The sequence below is a fragment of the Dendrobates tinctorius genome, unplaced genomic scaffold, assembly GCF_039654945.1.
Source record: "Dendrobates tinctorius isolate UK_male_01 unplaced genomic scaffold, ASM3965494v1 ptg000347l, whole genome shotgun sequence".
In the NCBI taxonomy this organism is placed as follows: Eukaryota; Metazoa; Chordata; class Amphibia; order Anura; family Dendrobatidae; genus Dendrobates; species Dendrobates tinctorius.
The window spans coordinates 333,318-353,523 of record NW_027362013.1 but is presented as its reverse complement, the minus strand read 5'-3'; the positions used below and the strand labels follow the sequence as shown (position 1 = coordinate 353,523).

Here is a 20,206-nt window from a genome sequence, read left to right as displayed (position 1 = left end):
CAACTGTAGAATATAGACTCCAGTCTGGTTCTTTGACCCCTAAAAAAAAGGAAAGGAAAAAAGTTCTGGCTGTTACATCTATGACTGTAGAGCAGTGACTGTCATCTTCTGCTCATGCGCACAAGTGCAGGCCGGGACGGTCCAGCCCTGTATCCATGACTCCCCACCAGTCTGAGCCGCTCGGGCCCTGCTCTCGTTTTCCTGTGCTATGGCGCCATCTGGTGGCTAAAAAAAAAACACGGCTGTAGCTGTTATTCCACGCTTTGCCGCTGTGTGGCGATTCCCAGCTCCGGACATACTTTGTTGTTGGGAAGCACATTCTCTTCCGAAAATAAAGCATTAAAAAAAATCAGTTACCAAATCAATGATGGCGGCGTAGGGCGCATGCCAGTAGTGGTTGTGCAGGAAGACGTCCGGTGACGTCAGTAGCCCTGTTCTGTTCTTCTGTCTCATGGCGTCTTCTCTCAGCGGGATGTTCTCCGGGCAGCCTCCCGGGCCTCCGCCGCCCATGCAGCCTGGAGCAGGGCCTGGCCTGATGTCCACTCCTCCCGGGGCGAAGAACACCAACAGCACCCTGGTGGACGAGCTGGAGTCCTCGTTCGAGGTAGGAACGTGCAGACTGGAAACTGGGGCCGTCCGACTACAACTCCCAGCATTCCCTGATGACGTCAACATGCTGGGAGTTGTAGTTCCACAGCAGCTGCACAGTCTGCACTGCAGATGATGGAGGAGGGACAGGTGTATATTAGTAGTCTGCAGCCTCACTACAAGTCCCAGCATGCACACAGGACACTGGTGCTTCTCTCCCCCAGCTCTGGAGCACTGCAGCCCCCCCCACAGCAGCTCTGGAGCACTGCAGCCCCCCCCACAGCAGCTCTGGAGCACTGCAGCCCCCCCCCCCCCCCCCGCAGCTCTGGAGCACTGCAGCCCCCCCCCCCCCCCCCAGCAGCTCTGGAGCACTGCAGCCCCCCCCCCCCCCCCAGCAGCTCTGGAGCACTGCAGCCCCCCCCCCCCCCCAGCAGCTCTGGAGCACTGCAGCACCCCCCCCCCCCCCAGCAGCTCTGGAGCACTGCAACCCCCCCCCACCCCCAGCAGCTCTGGAGCACTGCAGCCCCCCCCCCCCCAACAGCTCTGGAGCACTGCAGCCCCCCCCCCCCCCCCCAGCAGCTCTGGAGCACTGCAGCCCCCCCCCAGCAGCTCTGGAGCACTGCAGCCCCCCCCCCCACAGCAGCTCTGGAGCACTGCAGCCCCCCCCCCCCCCCACAGCAGCTCTGGAGCACTGCAGCCTCCCCCCCCCCCCCCAGCTCTGGAGCACTGCAGCCCCCCCCCCCGAGCTCTGCTGCAGCCTCTCCCCCCCCCCCCCCCCCCACCAGCTCTGGAGCACTGCAGCCCCCCCCGGCTCTGGAGCTGTATACCTAACATCTTGGTCTGAGGGAAGAGATGATTTGTATTTTGCCTCCTCTATGGCAGACCCCGCTGACTTCTGTAACGGCGGCTCCGGTGTATTACCGGGGAGTTAGATGGAGGGGTCTGCAGGCCGCCATGTCGGGAACACCGGGGTCTATGCACCACAATAACCAGCATTCCCTCTGTTCTAAGGGTGTGCTCACATTTCGCTCTGTCACCGTTCCTTGTCCCTGTTGGGGCTTATGTCCGAACCTCCCCGAAAAACGGGTTTCGGACGCATGAGCTGACGGGGCCATAGACTATAATGGTGGTGACAGGGCGAGCGTGGGCTCTGACGTGCGTCATTTTCAGGTGTATGTGACTACTGGAGGCGGACGCTCGGACAGAGGAGACTGTGTCTAGTAGGTGTACACGCCCGAAAATGATGGACGTTCGAGCCCATGCTCGCTCTGTCAGCACCATTGTAGTCTATGGCCCTGTTGGCGAATATGTCCGAATCCTGTTTTGTGGGGGACGGTGAAGTAACCATCGACAGCGCCGCTGACCGGGGGGATAGACGCAATGTGAAGGCACCCTAAGGTATGTTCACACTGAGTGAAAAACAATTGGAAAACTTCCTATTCATTTCTATGGGAAATCCTCTGTGCTGTTCATATGATGAGGGTTTTCCTTTTAGAGTAGCGGCTGTTTTCATTTCTATGTCATGAATTGATAGGACACATGTATATTAGACACGTTGTAATACATCAGAGAAATCTGCTTCTTTCTTATTCTCAAAATCCCATTACTGAGACAGGAGAAGACAGTTCACTGTAGAGAGGAGGGGGGAGGAGCTCTGCCTTTAGCTCCTCCTCCCTCATCTACATAGAATCTTATCGGCACCAACTGTCTTCCGTCTCATTAATGTAACAATGAATTCCGATTTTAACCAAGAATTGATTATTTTTAAAGTGATCAGTCCAGGAGGAGAAGAAATCAGATTTCTCTGAAAACATAGTTGTTGGACTTGTTTCCACTCAAGAAAGTATTGTGTGAACGTGTCTTAATGGTTTCCAGTGGTTTGTTAGGGTGATGCTGGGTGCGGCCACACAGAGACTTTTTCCATCACACAAGTTGGCGCAGTCTGAGATCGGTTACTGACTTAGGATAAAAGCCAAACCAGAATCTGTTTGCTGACACATGTTTGGAAGGTGTAACTCCTCCTCAGTGCAAAGCATGAGATCTGACTTGGGTCTACGGGGTAACAATCTCCATGTTTAGAGTGACATGTCTAGAATGCCAGTGTAAGGAGACTTAAAGGCCATACAATGCTCCTGGGAGGTATGTCACTCTCCACAAAGAGAGATGCCACCCTTTAGACCTCAGTCAGAGGCCTCTCCATACAGCAAAATTAGATCTCATGCTTTGCACTGAGGAGGGGTAATATCTCAAAACACGTCTGCAAGTTGAGATTTTGGTTTGACTTTTATCCAAAGTCATATGGCAAGGCTCGTTAAAGGGTCGATACTTAATTTTAGGATCGCTACTTCCAGTAGATGGCGCTAGAGTTCAAGTCCTCTTACTCTCTGAAGAGACAATTTGCATATTTAATTTCCCAGAGGAGCATTGTATGGCCTATAAGCCTCCTTACCCTGGCATGTCGCTCTCCAGGAGGAGAAACAGGGCACTTACATGTAAGTGCAGCCAATTTACATCTATGGTGTCTAACCTGTTAGGAAATCACAACTCTCTGCATGTGAAGATCAGCTCTCCACCCTCCTGTCAAAATCATGGGCGGACATACCGCCGGTTCAACCTGTGCAACTGCACAGGGGCCCAGAGCCTCCAGGGGGCCCTGCAAGGCGGCTAATGAGGAGGGCAATTTGGCCGGTTTCTCCGGGCCCGAGGGGCAATGATATGATGGGGTGATGGGGAGAAGGCCGTGATGGGGAGAGGGCAATTATGGGATGGTGGGGAAAAATGAAATGATGATGGGGTGGTGGGGGAGAATGCAATGATGGTGGTGGAAAAGGCAATGAATGGGGGAGGTGGAGGTGGTGGAATGGGCAATGATGGGAGTGGTGGGGGAGAAAGCCAAAATGATGGAGGTGGTGAAGAGGGCAATGATGGCTTGGGGGAGAGGACAATAATGAGATGTGAGGGGAGGAGAACAATGAGGCGTGTGGGGGATTGGGATGGGAGGAAAGGGGACTTATAATTGCCTTAGGAACAGGGGGAGGTGGAGGAAGACATTATTATTATTACTTACTATGTCTAACACAGTCCCTAATTATATAGTGTACTCACTAATTCTGTATAACATCATCCTTAGTTACATAGTTTCCTCTTTTATTATGTATAACACCGTCCCTTATTACGTACCATCCTCTCTAGTTATATATAGTGCCGTCCCTTATTATATACCTTCCTCTGCTGTTATGTACAGTGCTGTCTCTTACATAGTGTATTCTTGCCCTCTTTTATTACATAGTCCCCTCTCTTTTTAGATATAAAATGACTGCTGATCGAGGAGCCGGTGACCAGGCTACCAGTCCATCAGCTCCTCCATTAGAAAAGAAGCTTTCCCATGCTCCATCAGCCATCATTGCATTATACAGCTAACAAGACAGGACGGTAAGTAATAAAAAACAGGGCTCTATATAATCCAATATGGAAGGGACCGTACTGTACATAACGAGAGGGCACACTGTAAGGGACAGCAATATACATAATAAAGGAGATTATGTAATATATATACATGTATGTGTGTGTGGCTATATACACACGTAGCTTTGACGCCATAAAAGGAGGGGGGCCCAGACACATTTCTTGCACAGGGGCCCCAAGCTGTCAGTGTCCGCCCCTGGTCAAGATCACACCTCACCACTTGTACGCTTGACCCACTCCCGTCCCACCTCATCCCTAACCTTGCCACAGTCTTCATCCCAACTCTAACACACCTCTTCAACCTTTCACTTACAAATGGTGTCTTTCCCTCTTAATGTGTACAAACTGTAAAGCGCTGCGTAATATGTTAGCGCTATATAAAAATAAAGATTATTATCCTTTAAACATGCCTCAATCACACCCATCCTCAAAAAGCCCTCCCTCGACCCATCCTCTGTGTCTAACTATCGCCCGATATCTCTTCTCCCTTATGCCTCAAAACTACTGGAACAGCATGTATATCTTGAACTGTCCTCCCACCTCTCCTCCTGTTCCCTATGTGATCGGTTACAATCTGGCTTCCGACCACATCACTCAACTGAAACTGCCCTAACTAAAGTCACCAAGGACCTACTAACCGCCAAGAGCAAGCGACACTACTCTGTCCTCCTTCTCCCGGACCTGTCTTTCTCCTTTGACACCGTGGACCACTCTCTCCTGCTACAAATTCTCTAATCTCTTGGCATCACAGGCTTGGCCCTATCCTGGATCTCATCATACCTAACAGACCGAACATTTAGTGTCTCCCTCTCACACACCACCTCCTCAACGCGCCCCCTGTCTGTTGGTGTTCAAGGCTCAGTTCTAGGACCCCTACTCTTCTCCATCTACACCTTCAGCCTGGGACAGCTCATAGAATCCCACGGTTTGCAGTATCACCTGTACGCCAATGACACGCAGATCTACCTATCTGGACCTGACCTGACCTCACCTCCTTACTGACCAAAATCCCACAATGTCTGTCTGCTGTTTCAGCCTTCTTTTCTGCTCGCTTTCTCAAAGTGAACATGGACAAAACAGAATTCATCATCTTTCCCCCATCTCACTCTACTCCTACACCAGACCTATCCATCATTGTCAATGGCTGCTCGCTTTCCCCAGTCCCGCATGCTCTGTGCCTTGGGGTCTTCCTCAACTCTGCCCTCTCTTTCAAACCACATATCTAAGCCCTTACCTCCTCATGCCGCCTCAAACTCAATTATTTCCCGGATCCGCGCATTCCTCAACCATGAAACCACAAAAACACTAGTGCATGCCCTTATCTCCTGCCTCGACTACTGCAACCCCCTACTCTCTGGCCTCCCCTCCAGCACTCTGGCACCACTCCAATCCATCCTGCACTCTGCTGCCCGACTAATCCACCTGTCTCCCCGTTATTCCCCAGCCTCCCCCCTATGCCAGGCCCTTCAATAGCTTCCTATTGCCCAGAGGCTCCAGTTCAAAACCCTAACCATAACATACAAAGCCACCCACAACCTGTCTCCCCCATACATCTGTCACATGGTCTCCCGGTACCTAATCGCACGCAACCTTCGATCATCTCAAGATCTCCTCCTCTACTCCCCCGGTATCTTTTTCCCACCACAACCACATACAAGACTTCTCCTGTGCTTCCCCCATACTCTGTAACGCTCTGCCGCAACACATCAGACTCTCACCAACAACGGAAACCTTCAAGAAGAACCTGAAGAACCACCTGTTCCGACACACAACCAGCACGACCTGCTCTACCCTCTCCTACTGTATCCTCACCCATCCCTGTAGACTGTGAGCCATCGCGGGCAGGGTCCCCTCTCCTTATGTACTTGTGTGTCCCTTGTCTTACAAATGTTTATTATACTTGTCTATATTTCTCATTTCACATGTAAAGTGCCTTGGAATAAATGGTGCTATATAAATGTATATTAATAATGTGTTAGGGCGTGCTGGGAGTTGTAGTTTTGTAACAGCTGGAAATCACTGAAATACGGAAGAAATTGTTAGTGTTTCCAGTACTCGGCGCATTGGGACAACGTCTGGTCTGTGCGCCCTGAGCTATACACAGCATCCCTTACTACAATGTTTCTACTTTAGGGGTGTTTCACCCCAATCCTTCCCTGACTGCCCGGCCGTGCATGGAGATCAGACATGTCCCGTCCTCTTCTGGGTGCTTGCAGGGCAGCCATGTTCCTGCCCACTGTCAGTTTCATGGTTTTCCGCAGCTTGTTGGAGATGGCAGCTGTCACTCACACTTGCTCCACAGAGAAGGACTTCTAGTCGGGGCAACGCTGTAACATGGCTGCCTCAGAAATGGTATAATCCATTGTAGATGTAATTCGTTTTCCTCTCTATTACAGGCTTGCTTTGCTTCTCTCGTGAGCCAGGACTATGTGAACGGCACAGACCAGGAGGAGATCGGCACAGGTAACATACGCCGAGATGCTGAGTCTCTGTCGTTTATAGGGATTTTACTTCTTTTACCAAATTTATCCAAATAGCTCTCCATACAAACCAGGTGATGGCACCATGGCTCAGAGGTCGTTATTACTCATTATTACCTTTTTTGATGCTGCTTTGGCTTTTGTTGTCTAAATTACATAGTGGGGAAAAAAGTATTTAGTCAGCCACCAATTGTTCAAGTTCTCCCACTTAAAATGATGAGAGGCCTGTAATTGACATAATAGGTAGACCACAACTATGAGAGTCAAAATGAGAAAACAAATCCAGAAAATCACTTTGTCTGATTTGGCAAGAATTATTTTTCAAATTAAGGAGGAAAATAAGTATTTGGTCATCTAAAAACATGCAAGATTTCTGGCTCTCATAGACCTGTAACTTCTTCTTTAAGAGGCTCCTCTGTCCTCAACTCATTACCTGTAGTAATGGCACCTGTTTGAACTTATCAGTATAAAAGTCACCTGTCCACAACCTCAAACAGTCACACTCCAAACTCCACTATGGTGAAGACCAAAGAGCTGTCGAAGGACACCAGAAACACAATTGTAGCCCTGCACCAGGCTGGGAAGACTGAATCTGCAATAGGCAAGCAGCTTGGTGTGATGAAATTAACTGTGGGAGCAATAATAAGAAAATGGAAGTCATAAAAGACCACTGATGATCTCCCTCGATCTGGGGCTCCACGCAAGATGTCACACCATGGGGTCAAAATGATCACAAGAACGGTGAGCAAAAATCCCAGAACCACAAGGGGGGACCTAGTGAATGACCTGCATAGAAATGGGACTGCCGTAACAAAGGCTACTTTCAGTAACACACTATACCGCCAGGGACTGAGATCCTCCAGTGCCAGACGTGTCCCCCTGCTTAAGCCAGTACATGTCCGGGGCCGTCTGAAGTTTGTTAAAGAGCATTTGGTTTATCCAGAAGAGTATTGGGAGAATGTCATATGGTCTGATGAAACCAAAGTAGAACTGTTTGGTAGAAACAAAACTCGTCGTGTTTGGAGGAGACTGTATGCAACTCCGCATTCTAAGAACACCATACCTACTGTGAAGCATGGGGATGGCAACATCATGCTTTGGGGCTGTTTCTCTGCCAAGGGACCAGGACGACTGATCCGTGTACACGAAAGAATGAATGGGGCCCATGTATCGTGAGACTTTGAGTGCAAATCTCCTACCATCAGCAAGGGCATTGCAGATGAAACGTGGATGGGTCTTTCAGCATAATGATCCCAACACACACCACCAGGGCAACGAAGGTGTGGCTTCGTAAGAAGCACATGAAGGTCCTGGAGTGGCCTAGTCAGTATCCAGGTCTCAACCTCATAGAAAACTTTTGGAGGGATTTGAAAGTCTGTGTTGCCAAGCAACAGGCCCAAAACATCACTGCTCTAGAGGAGATCTGCATGGAGGAATGGGCCAACATACCACCAACAGTGTCGCCAACCTTGTGAAGACTTACTGAAATCGTAATTGGATTTGTTTTCTCATTTTGACTCTCATAGTTGTGGTCTACCTATGATGTCAATTACAGGCCTCTCTCATCTTTTTAAGTGGGAGAACTTGCACAATTGGTGGCTGACTAAATACTTTTTTTCCCTCACTGTTTGTGAAGAACTACAGATCCAATGATTCCTCTTCCACCACACAGACATTTCTTATAGTTAAAAAGTAATTACTCACATAACACAGCTCCGGTACTGAAACTGTTCAGTCTGCTGCCCAGCTTGAGAAACACAATCCATTAAGAGACATGGAGGCTGAGGAGAGATGTGGGATCAGTGGAAATGAGAGGTTTATGATGTGTGACGGCCTGTACTCGATGGTGGGGAGATTACAGCGTACTGGACGTAATACAAGGAGGGAATAAATGCCAGGAGCGTGGAAATGTGACTGCATTTGTGAGAGAATTTAGATAAATCACCATAAACTCATGTGAGCTCCATTTATACTTTTTTTTTTTTTTCTGAAAGTGTCCGTTATTCCAGATAGGCACAGAGACGTAGCAGACGGTCCCCTTACTGCTGAAATGTTTTGAAAGCGCTTTACTGCAAATGTCTGTCTACAGCCCCAGCCCAGGGGTCCATGCTGCGTCTGTTATGTGGTAGCACCAGTCTGAAACGTTCCCGGTCTTCTTCTCTCCTCCTCAGGTGTTGAACAGTGTATTCAGAAGTTCCTGGATGTGGCCAGACAAACAGAATGTTTCTTCCTACAGAAGAGATTGCAGCTGTCTGTCCAGAAGCCGGAGCAGGTTATTAAGGAGGTGAATATCCTACTGTGAGGACCATGTCATCTCCTCACTACTCCTAAGGATGATGTCTCCATAGCAAACTGGCTTATCTCAAAGAGGTCTCCAGGACTTAAACCCCATACACATTTGATTAATGTCAGCTGAGCCCACTGATATCTCCAGGATTGTCCCACAGTCTGTGTCTGGAATTCCTCTGACAGTTTGTTGGGGGGGGCATAATGAAATGGAAGGTCTGATTTTTGGCCTGCCGATCGCATTGTCTCCCTGAGATAATCTGCAGCCAGACGTGCCAGGCGATGGCTCCCTCATAGAAAACGCGGGACGCGCGCCTCTTGTGTATGAGAGAGGCGGCTGGAATGTCTGCCATCTGAATGATTGCTCAAAAAGAGACTGTTGGCGCTGAAGACTGTTCCAACCATGAACAGGCGCTTGGTGCACCATTGGTGTGGCCAAACAGTTCAGTGCACCTTTTCACATACTTGTTTTCACTTTTATCAGCGCCCTTTTACTGACTTTATAAAGCCAGAGCTGTCAATCAAAATAGAGGGGGTGAAGATGGTGGGAAACTGCACGGGACTGTTTGCCACATCAGAATAGTCATTCTCTGCTGACAGATTCCCTTTAAACATTCATGACCTGTCCTTAGGGCCCGTACTGATTAGTGCTATGAAAGGGCCAAAGCTGCAGCCCCATTCACCGCCACACTTGTATGTACAGGGCTGCAATAAGGGAGTTGTGCCACTAAGTCTGAGTTCACACGTGGCGTTTTTTTCGCGTTTCCGTGGCGGTTTTAACCGCGCGATTTTGCCGCGAAAACGCGAAAAATAAGCATCCCATGCATTCCTATGGGATTCCGCAATGCTGTACTAATGCTGCGGTTTTTACCGCGGCGGAATCGCTTTGTGGTAAAAACCGCAGCATGCTCATTAATTTGCGGAATCGCGGTGATCCCGCACCCATAGGAATGCATTGTTCCGTTTACTTTCCGCATGTGGCTGTGCACACCTTTCGGAAAGTAAGCAGAGCATTTGCGGATGGTACCCACGGTCCGGAGGAGAGGAGACTGTCCTGTAAAAAATAGAATTTAAAAATAAAAAATATTGTTATTCTTACCTTCCGGCGTCCCGCGCAGTCTTCCCGCTTCTCTTCACGCTCTCGTTCCCAGTAATCCTTTGCGAAAATGCCCATGATGGCGTCCGTTCTCGCGGGATCGCGAAGTCTCGCGGTCATTCGCGCGACGTCATCGCGAATTACCGCGAGACGTCGCGATCCCGCGAGAACTGACGTCATCGCGGGCATTTTCGCAAAGGATTACTGGGAACGGATGCGCGGGACGTCGGAGGGTAAGAATAACACCATTTTTTATTTTTTTTTTTACATTTTATCTTTTACTACTGATGCTGCATAGGCGGCCTCAGTAGTAAAAAGTTGGTCACACTTGTCAAACACTATGTTTGATGAGTGTGACAACCTGTCAATCAGTTCTCCAAGCGATGCTACAGATCGCTTGGAGAACGCTAGCATTTTGCAAGCTAATTACGCTTGCAAAATGCTAGTTTTTCCGCGGGAAAATCGCGGGAATTTAAAATGCGATTTTCCCGCGGACTGGAATTCCAGAATTCTCGCGGTAATTTCCGCGAGAGTTCCGGTACGTGTGCACTTAGCCTTACAGGCATAACACGCTATATAAGACATGTGCGGCCCCATCCAGCCCTGCCCAAGAAATAAAACCGTATATCACTTTACCTGGAGGGTTATCTATCTACCTGTGTACCCTAACAGACCTTACTGTAAGACAACATGGTCGCTCAGGTGGCAATAGTATCCATTGTAAGGCTGATGGAGCGCTGTGGGGGAACTAAAGGTTATGTCCACACTTTGCATGTTTGGGGCTGATGTCCCGTGTGGATTTGCATGTGGAAATCCAGAAAGTAATACAGTACCAGCTAACTGACATGATAAATCTCATTTATACAGTTAGGTCCATATATATTTGGACAGAGACAACATTTTTCTAATTTTGGTTCTAGACATAACCACAATGAATTTTAAACAAAACAATTCAGATGCAGTTGAAGTTCAGACTTTCAGCTTTCATTTGAGGGTATCCACATTAAAATTGGATGAAGGGTTTAGGAGTTTCAGCTCCTTAACATGTGCCACCCTGTTTTTAAAGGGACCAAAAGTAATTGGACAGATTAAATAATTGTAAATAAAATGTTCATTTCTAGTACTTGGTTGAAAACGCTTTGTTGGCAATGACTGCCTGAAGTCTTGAACTCATGGACATCACCAGACGCTGTGTTTCCTCCTTTTTGAGGCTCTGCCAGGCCTTCACTGCGGTGGTTTTCAGTTGCTGTTTGTTTGTGGGCCTTTCTGTCTGAAGTTTAGTCTTTAACAAGTGAAATGCATGCTCAATTGGGATGAGATCAGGTGACTGACTTGGCCATTCAAGAATATTCCACTTCTTTGCTTTAATAAACTCCTGGGTTGCTTTGGCTTTATGTTTTGGGTCATTGTCCATCTGTAGTATGAAACGACGACCAATCAGTTTGGCTGCATTTGGCTGGATCTGAGCACACAGTATGGCTCTGAATACCTCAGAATTCATTCGGCTGCTTCTGTCCTGTGTCACATCATCAATAAACACTAGTGACCCAGTGCCACTGGCAGCCATGCATGCCCAAGCCATCACACTGCCTCCGCCGTGTTTTACAGATGATGTGGTATGCTTTGGATCATGAGCTGTACCACGCCTTCGCCATACTTTTCTCTTTCCATCATTCTGGTAGAGGTTGATCTTGGTTTCTTCTGTCCAAAGAATGTTCTTCCAGAACTGTGCTGGCTTTTTTAGATGTTTTTTAGCAAAGTCCAGTCTAGCCTTTTTATCCTTGATGCTTATGAGTGGCTTGCACCGTGCAGTGAACCCTCTGTATTTACTTTCATGCAGTCTTCTCTTTATGGTAGATTTGGATATTGATACGCCTACCTCCTGGAGAGTGTTGGTCACTTGGTTGGCCGTTGTGAAGGGGTTTCTCTTCACTATAGAGACTATTCTGCGATCATCCACCACTGTTGTCTTCCGTGGGCACCCAGGTCTTTTTGCATTGATGAGTTCACCAGTGCTTTCTTTCTCAGGATGTACCAAACTGTAGATTTTGCCACTCCTAATGTTGTAGCAATTTCTCGGATGGGTTTCTTCTGTTTTTGCAGCTTAAGGATGGCTTGTTTCACCTGCATGGAGAGCTCCTTTGACGCATGTTTCCTTCACAGCAAAACATCCTAAATGCAAGCACCACACCTCAAATCAACTCCAGGCCTTTTATCTGCTTAATTGAGAATGACATAATGAAGGGATTGCCCACAAATGTCCATGAAATAGCCTTGGAGTCAATTGTCCAATTACTTTTGGTCCCTTTAAAAACAGGGTGGCACATGTTAAGGAGCTGAAACTCCTAAACCCTTCATCCAAATTTAATGTGGATACCCTCAAATGAAAGCTGAAAGTCTGAACTTCAACTGCAGCTGAATTGTTTTGTTTAAAATTCATTGTGGTAATGTCTAGAACCAAAATTGGAAAAATGTTGTCTCTGTCCAAATATATATGGACCAAACTGTACGTTGCTGATCATTTTTGTGCAGAAATTGACGCGTTAATCCGTGTTGTGGAATTGTAGATTTCACTTTCTGCAACGCATAGTCTGAAATCTGTTTCAATTTCCCAGCAAAACAGCTCATGTTACATACTGATAAGATGCAGAAGAATCAAATGCAAATCTGCTATTCATGGAGATATCCTACAGGGATTGTCCAGAAGGATTAGAAAACCATGGCTGCTTTATTCCAGAAACAGCTGTCCACGTTAATTTCCACGAAGCTGAGCTGCAGTACCAGACATTCCTGGCTGACAGATATGACACTTTCTAGAAGAAAGTAGCCATGTATTTTAGATCCTAGAAAACCCCTTTAAATATAACCATAGTAGACATCAGGGCTATGGAGTCGGTAAGCCAAACCTGCGACTCTGACTCCTCAATTTCCCTTACACCGACTCCGACTCCTCAATTTCCCTTACACCGACTCCACGACTCCGACTCCCACATATATTGCTTATATTTAAGTGAAAAATTTATTGTAGTACAATGTGAACATCAGACATTTAATCATTTCTATGATCCAATAATCAAGATATTTAGAACATAATATTTATTGGAATACAACTTTAGAACACAAAAAACTGTAATAAATTGTAAATATGTAATACACTGTATACATGTATACGGTACAGACCAACGTTTGGACACACCACCTCATTCAGAGTTTTCTTTTCATGACTATGAAAATTGTAGATTCATTCTGAAGGCATCAAAACAATGAATTAACACATGTGGAATTATATAAAGTGTGAAAGAACTGAAAATATGTCTTATATTCTAGATTCTTCAAAGTAGCCACCTTTTGCTTTGATTACTGCTTTGCACACTCTTGGCATTCTCTTGATGAGCTTCAAGTGGTAGTCACCAGAAATGGTCTTCCAACAGTCTTGAAGGAGTTCCCAGAGATGCTTAGCACTTGTAGGCCCTTTTGCCTTCACTCACCCCAAACCATCTCAATTGGGTTCAGGTCTGGTGACTGTGGAGGCCAGGTCATCTGGCGTAGCACCCCATCACTCTCCTTCTTGGTCAAATAGCCCTTACACAGCCTGGAGGTGTGTTTGAGGCCGTTGTCCTGTTGAAAAATAAATGATGGTCCAACTAAACACAAACTGGATGGAATAGCATGCCGCTGCAAGATGCTGTGGTAGCCATGCTGGTTCAGTATGCCTTCAATTTTGAATAAATCCCCAAGAGTGTCACCAGCAAAGCACCATCACACCTCCTCCTCCATGCTTCACGGTGGGAACCAGGCATGTAGAGTCCATCCGTTCACCTTTTCTGCGTCGCACAAAGACACGGTGGTTGGAACCAAAGATCTAAAATTTGGACTCATCAGACCAAAGCACAGATTTCCACTGGTCTAATGTCCATTCCTTGTGTTCTCTAGCCCAAACAAGTCTCTTCTGCTTGTTCCCTGTCCTTAGCAGTGGTTTCCTAGCAGCTATTTTACCATGAAGGCCTGCTGCACAAAGTCTCTTAACAATTGTTGTAGAGATGTCTGCTGCTAGAACTCTGTGTGGCATTGACCTGGTCTCTAATCTGAGCTGCTGTTAACCTGCGATTTCTGAGGCTGGTGACTCGGATGAACTTATCCTCCGCAGCAGAGGTGACTCTTGATCTTCCTTTCCTGGGGCGGTCCTCATGTGAGCCAGTTTCTTTGTAGCGCTTAATGGTTTTTGCCAATGCACTTGGGGACACTTTCAAAGTTTTCCCAATTTTTCGGACTGGCTAACCTTCATTTCTTAAAGTAATGATGGCCACTCCTTTTTCTTTACTTAGCTGCTTTTTTCTTGCCATAATACAAATTCTAGCAGTCTATTCAGTAGGACTATCAGCTGTGTAGCCACCAGACTTCTGCACAACACAACTGATGGTCCCAACCTCATTTATAAGGCAAGAAATCCAACTTATTAAACCTGACAGGGCACACCTGGGAAGTGAAAACCTTTTCCAGTAACTACCTCTTGTAGCTCATCAAGAGAATGCCAAGAGTGTGCAAAGCAGAAATCAAAGCAAAAGGTGGCTACTTTGAAGAACCTAGAAAATAAGACATACAGTATTTTCAGTAGTTTCACACTCTTTTGTTAATTATATAATTCCACATGTGTTAATTCATAGTTTTGATGCCTTCAGAGTGAATCTACAATTTTCATAGTCATGAAAATAAAGAAAACGCTTTGATTGAGAAGGTGTGTCCAAACGTTTGGCCTGTACTGTGTGTGTGTGTGTGTGTGTGTGTGTGTGTGTGTGTATATATATAATATAAACACACACACTATGACTTATCTCGGCTAAGATAAACCCTAGACCCTCAGGCTTCATTCACACTATGGGCGTAGCCAGGATCAAACCTAGGGGGGGAGGCAGAATCTCATACTGTTCCGCAGAATTTCATACTGCACACCTCAGCTGCTGCAGAACCTCATACTTCACACCCCTACACTTGAAAATAAAGCCTGCATCTTAAGAAGATGTGGTGATGAATGCAGTCTATTTATTCCAACTATCAGTTGATGTTACTGAAGACGAGCAATGCCTGTCCTGGGCGTCCTTTTGGGCAGCTATGAGATGTACCTGACTGGTGCTAAAAAAAGGAGTGTTAGTCTGTGTGCTATCCAGCTTTCATTCTTTTTGGTACAGATGTGATATGGATAAATGGATATATAGAGCAGATTTCTAATCTACTTTTGCTATTGAAAACATTATGAGCTCGTGATGCGGTTTTTTTAAAAAGCTGATCTGCTTTTGCATCTGAAAAACGTATCCTCAAAAAACGCTGGAAAAACGCTGTGTGTGAATGTAGCCTTAGATCAGGAATAGAACAGCCATTTATAGGTCATTTCATAACTTTCCCAAATTCCTATGAAAAAATATTCAGCACATTCTGCATTGAACTACTGTACCCAATTTATTATATATTTTAGGAGTCGGTCCATTTTATACCAACTCCAACAAAATGAGCACCGACTACGACTCCGACTCCACAGCCCTGGTAGACATAATAGCAAACCTCCTCCTGCCAGGAAGCATTGTTTGCTGTTTGCCATCATCAAACCCTTGCTACAATATAAATTGCCTTTTTTTTTTCTACATTTGCTCCTGATAGGATGTGACAGAACTGAGGAGCGAGCTGCAGAGGAAGGAAGCGCTCATTCAGAAGCACCTGGCTAAGCTACGGAGCTGGCAGCAAGTCCTAGAGGAGATTAATGGTCCGCCTAAGAAGCCAAGCGAAATGCCACAAGGGCCTCTGGCATTCCTGGAGCAAGCCTCTGCCAATATCCCTGCGCCAATGAAGCAGACGTGACCTGAAGGACAAATTGTAAAGAATTTTTTGTTTGTTTTTTATACTATATTTTGGAAAGGTGAGTCAATTAAAAAATGCTTCTATAAACTGGTGTATTTCAGTGTTTCTTAATGTTTCCAAGTCTCATATTCAAAAAAGCTAAAATACTCTGTCCTGCACAGTAAGTGTCACATGTATGACGGGCAGAGAACTGAGGTGGTGCAAAAATAATAGAAGTGTCCATCTGAGTACATGATAGAGAGGAAAGCGTACCTTGCGCAGATCGTAGTAAGAAAAAACAGAGTTTGTGTTGTCTTTTTACCTGAGCCTGTTGTGTCAGAGCAGGCACAGCGCTGAGGAATAATGAGGCGATTCTGATTTTCTGTTGCTCCACCTGCTGGACTCTGACATCCAGGCAGAAATCCAAGGAAGGGAGAAAAATCGGGGTTTGGTTCAGTGCTGCCATGGATGATGAGGTGATGTACCACTGGGGTCATTGTATAAAAGCTTTCATCGTTGCTTCGTGTTTCGGAGACGGTCTAGCCCCTTCATCAGGCTGGACTATATACACGATGAATACCCATGATTTTATACGCTCCTATAGAACATATATCAAATGAATCCAACTTGTGATCTGTTGGCAAATTAGCTGACACCCAGACCAGAGGGTGCTACCGTTGAAATAGAAAGAAATAGAAAGTTACCAGTCAGTGATTCAAACCAGTTTTAACTGCTTTGAACTGGCATTCACACCAGCTCAAAGCAGTTAAAACTGGTTTGAATCACTGACTGGTAGCCAACTTACGATTTTACTTTAAAAAAATGCTTTGTCCCAATTAATTTGCACAGCACTGTACATGTATTTCTGTTTGAAAGCCAAAGAAATATGGGACTGCTCAGAAGAACAGCATACTTTGCATTAAAAAGTTGATTGCAGAGGGTTAAATTTATGAAAAAGTGCAATAATAGGCCATTCAGCTAAAATGATCTCCAGTGCTTTAAAATGGAAAGCCAAACCAGAGAGACGTGAAAGGAAACGGAAGAAAAGCCAGGAGGCAAAGACTCAGCCAATGATCAACTCCCGGATGATCACAGACAGTCTCATGTTACCTGTGAGCACTGTGACAGAAGACGCCTGAGTGAAGCTAATATCTTAGCAAGAAGTTTCTGCGAAGTCCCACTGTTAAAAAAAAAAAAAAAAAAAAAAAGACATGTACTGAAGCGGATACAGTTTGCCAAAGAACACATCAATTGGCCTAAAGAGAAATGGAGAAACATTTTATGGACTGATGAAAGTAAAATTGTTCTTTTCCAGGACGTTCCTCCTGACAGCACCATGGAGGTTTTCCTCCTCCTGACAGGGACAGGAAAGCACACAAGAGGATAAAAGGCCCCTCCCCACCCCAATTCCCTCAGTGTTTTTCCTGTCTCTGCATGGAGGAATGCACAAGGGGAAGTTTGCTTACCGGATGGGCCCAGGGGGATCATGCAGCTTGTCCAATCCTTCCCCCTTTCAAGGAATCCGGGACTGACACTTCCCTGGGTGGGAGTCCCTCAGCCTCAGAGATCAGTGAGCGGACGAGGCTCCTCAGAAGAGCCGCTTCCTCCCACAGGGAGGCTCTCGGCTCCGATACCGGTCGGCAAGTCATCGCTACTACCGGAAGTTGCGCGGTGGAGAAGGCCGTCGCAATTCCAGTGACGTCAGAGCAAGACGTCGGGGCAAAAGGTCGGTGTGCGTTCCAAAAAGGAACACGGAATTCGGCAAGACAGGTGGTGCCTTCCCTGAATCTCGCGGGGCACAGAATAACAGCAGTGCAATGGAGAATCCGGGCAGGACTGAGCAGGAAGGGGTAAGGGCGCTGTGCGCAATCCGCTGCCTCTGATCACAGCCCCTGACTGGTTCCCCTTTTGCGCAGAAAAAGACAGAAATCAGATTTCGAACCAGAGAGAAGGAAGATTTTCTAAGGGGTGTTGCTGGACTCCAGTCACAGAACATCTTTCTTGCCAGTAGAGAAACAGAAATCGTTGAGGAGCAGAATGAGAGAGCTCCTGAAAGGTCACGTTTCCATCAGATCCGCAATGAGAGTTTTGGGCCTCATGATGGCTTGTATCCCCTGTGTTCTTTGGGCACAGTTTCAATCTAGCCCTGCAGAGAGAGGTCCTGTCAGCCTGGGATCGACGACAGTCTACCCTTGACAGAAGAATATCCTTATCCCCGGCAGAAAGGAGGTCACTACTTTGGTGGATTCAGCCAGGAAACCTAAAAGTGGGCATTCATTGGATTGCCTCTTCATGGGTGGTAATTACCACGGACTCCAGCAAGTAGCGATGCGGAGCGCACCTGGTAGGAAGTATTCTCCAGGTAGAATGGCCATCGGACATGCGTTCCAGGTCTTCCAACTACAGAGAACTCTACGCTGTGTCGGAAGCCCTAAGATTTAATCGAGCACTGTTAAGGGGCCAGCACGTCAAGATTCTGTCGGACAATGTGACGGCGGTGTCCTTCCTGTGTCTCCAAGGGGGTCCCAGACATTGAATGCTCCAGGATCTGGCAAAAGAGATTTTTTTCATAGGCATAGAAGACAGTCCGACAGCAGTTCATCTCGAGGGTCTCAAAATGTTGTGGCGGACTACCTGAGCAGACGAAAGGTTTGGCAACGAAATGGGAGCTAAATGAGGTGTTCCAGTACTTCTGTCATCTCTGGGGAAGGCTTCAGAGAGATCTGTTCGTGACCAGGAAAAATGCAAAGACAGACGGATTATACTCGCTGAACTCATCATACAATCCAGAAGCCGTCGACGCATTAAGTCAGAGATGGAGACGGTCCCTGTCATACGCTTCCCCCCCCCCCATAGCACTCATTCCAGCCATCCTCAAGAAGATACAGGAGGATCAGGCGAAGGTACTTCTGATCACCACGTACTGGCCAAAAAGAAGTTGGTTTTTGCTGCTGGTAACTATGGCATTAGAAGACTTGGTTCTGCTTCCATGGAGTAAAGACCTCATCCATCAGAGCCCAGTCTTCCATCAGGATCCGGAAAGGCTTCATTTTTCAGCTTGGATCCTGAGCAGGACATCCTGAGAGCTTGGAGGCTGTCAGACCAGGTTATAACCACAGTCCAGGCCAGTAGGAAGCCAGTTACTTCTGCAATGTATTATAAGATCTGGAAGAAGATCTGTTTTTAGAGTGGCAGTTCTGACTTTATTGCGGGGAAGCCCGATATCCCAAGCGTCTTAGACTTCCTTCAGGCTGGTTTTAATAAGGGGCTTAGACCCAGTACCTTAAAAGTCCAGATAGCGATGTTAGGCCGGGGTCAGACTTGCGAGAAACTCGCACGAGTCTCGCATCTCAATACCCGGCACTGCTACCGGCACGTGGGACCAGAGTGCTCAGCTGCATGGAAATACATGCAGCTGAGCGCTCCGGTCCCAAGTACTGGTGGCAGTGCCGGATATTGAGATGTGAGACTCATGCAAGTTTCTCGCAAGTCTGACCCCGACCTTAAGCACTTTCTTTGCCTACTCTCTGGCCACTCACCCATGGGTAATAAGGATTGTCAGGGCAAACCAGTGTCTGTGCCCCACAATCAGGTGGTCAGTTCCCTCCTGGGCTCTTGATTTGGTCCTTAGGTCCCCATGTTTGAAGCCTTATGTCCCTGGGGAAAAGATGTCCATTTCACAGCATACCGTAAAAACAGCATTTTTGGTAGCTGGTAGAGTTGAGCGACTTTTGTTTTTTTAGGGTCGAGTTTCGTTTCGTGAAACCCGACTTTTCCAAAAGTCAGGTCGAGCAAGATCGGCCGATTATAGGGAAAAGTCGGGGTCATCCCGAAACACGAAACCCAATGTAAGTCAATGGGGAATAAAAGTCGGCAGTGAGAGGAGGACAGGAAACACACCTACAGTGCCAATTTGAATGCCAAAAGCATCAATTCTTCTTACTTAAGCTTGTCAACCTTAACTTCATAATACAAGTTACGCACTGAAAAATGGGGGTTATTTGGCTAAAGTTGTGGGGGGGTAGGGCTGGCTCCAGGTTTTCATGTGCCCTAGGCGAAAGAGCGCCCCTTTAACACAGACCACAACTCATCATGCTCCGATACGGCAGAGAAATAGCGGTATAGTACAATGAAAAATACTTCACTTTTTACATCTCATGACGAGGCCCATCTATTTCTCCATACAGAATCATTGGTCCCATATAATGTTTGAAACAGTATATGATGAGCTCCACATAATGCTACAGTATATGTTGGTCCCCATGGATGAAGCTGCACTGTCTTATGGGCCCAAATAATGCTCCAAACATAATGGGCCCCATTTCTAATGCTCTAGTGTATAATGGGCCCTGTAAATGCTGCTCCAGTGTCTGATGTCCACCTTTGGAATGTTCCAGTGTATGGTGGGCCCCATCTATCATTCTACAGAGTATAGTGCTCCCCAAAAATTGCTGTCCCAACA

At 46.8% G+C, this 20,206-nt stretch overlaps 1 protein-coding gene across 2 annotated transcripts; it reads left to right on the top strand.

The window, feature by feature from the left end:
- The first annotated feature begins 269 nt into the window (after positions 1-269).
- Positions 270-15,852, top strand: LOC141074993 (mediator of RNA polymerase II transcription subunit 28-like). Of its 2 annotated transcripts, none has more exons than XM_073562318.1 (4): positions 270-604; positions 6,450-6,516; positions 8,705-8,817; positions 15,568-15,852. In XM_073562318.1, the coding sequence occupies exons 1-4, from the start codon at positions 452-454 to the stop codon at positions 15,763-15,765; spliced, it is 531 nt and encodes a 176-aa protein (XP_073418419.1). In that variant the 5' UTR covers positions 270-451; the 3' UTR covers positions 15,766-15,852. The 2 variants fall into 2 exon arrangements, 1 of the variants encoding a protein (XP_073418419.1); XR_012227252.1 differs by lacking the exon at positions 15,568-15,852 and adding an exon at positions 3,894-4,020 and having other exon boundaries at positions 467-604; positions 8,705-8,723.
- Positions 15,853-20,206: the final 4,354 nt, after the last annotated feature.

Coding starts and splice junctions, on each gene's coding strand:
- LOC141074993 (XM_073562318.1), top strand. CDS start 452: ATGGCGTCTTCTCTCAGCGGGATGTTCTCCGGGCAGCCTCCCGGGCCT. Junction 605..6,449: donor AGCTGGAGTCCTCGTTCGAG/GTAGGAACGTGC, acceptor TCTCTATTACAG/GCTTGCTTTGCTTCTCTCGT. Junction 6,517..8,704: donor CCAGGAGGAGATCGGCACAG/GTAACATACGCC, acceptor TCTCCTCCTCAG/GTGTTGAACAGTGTATTCAG.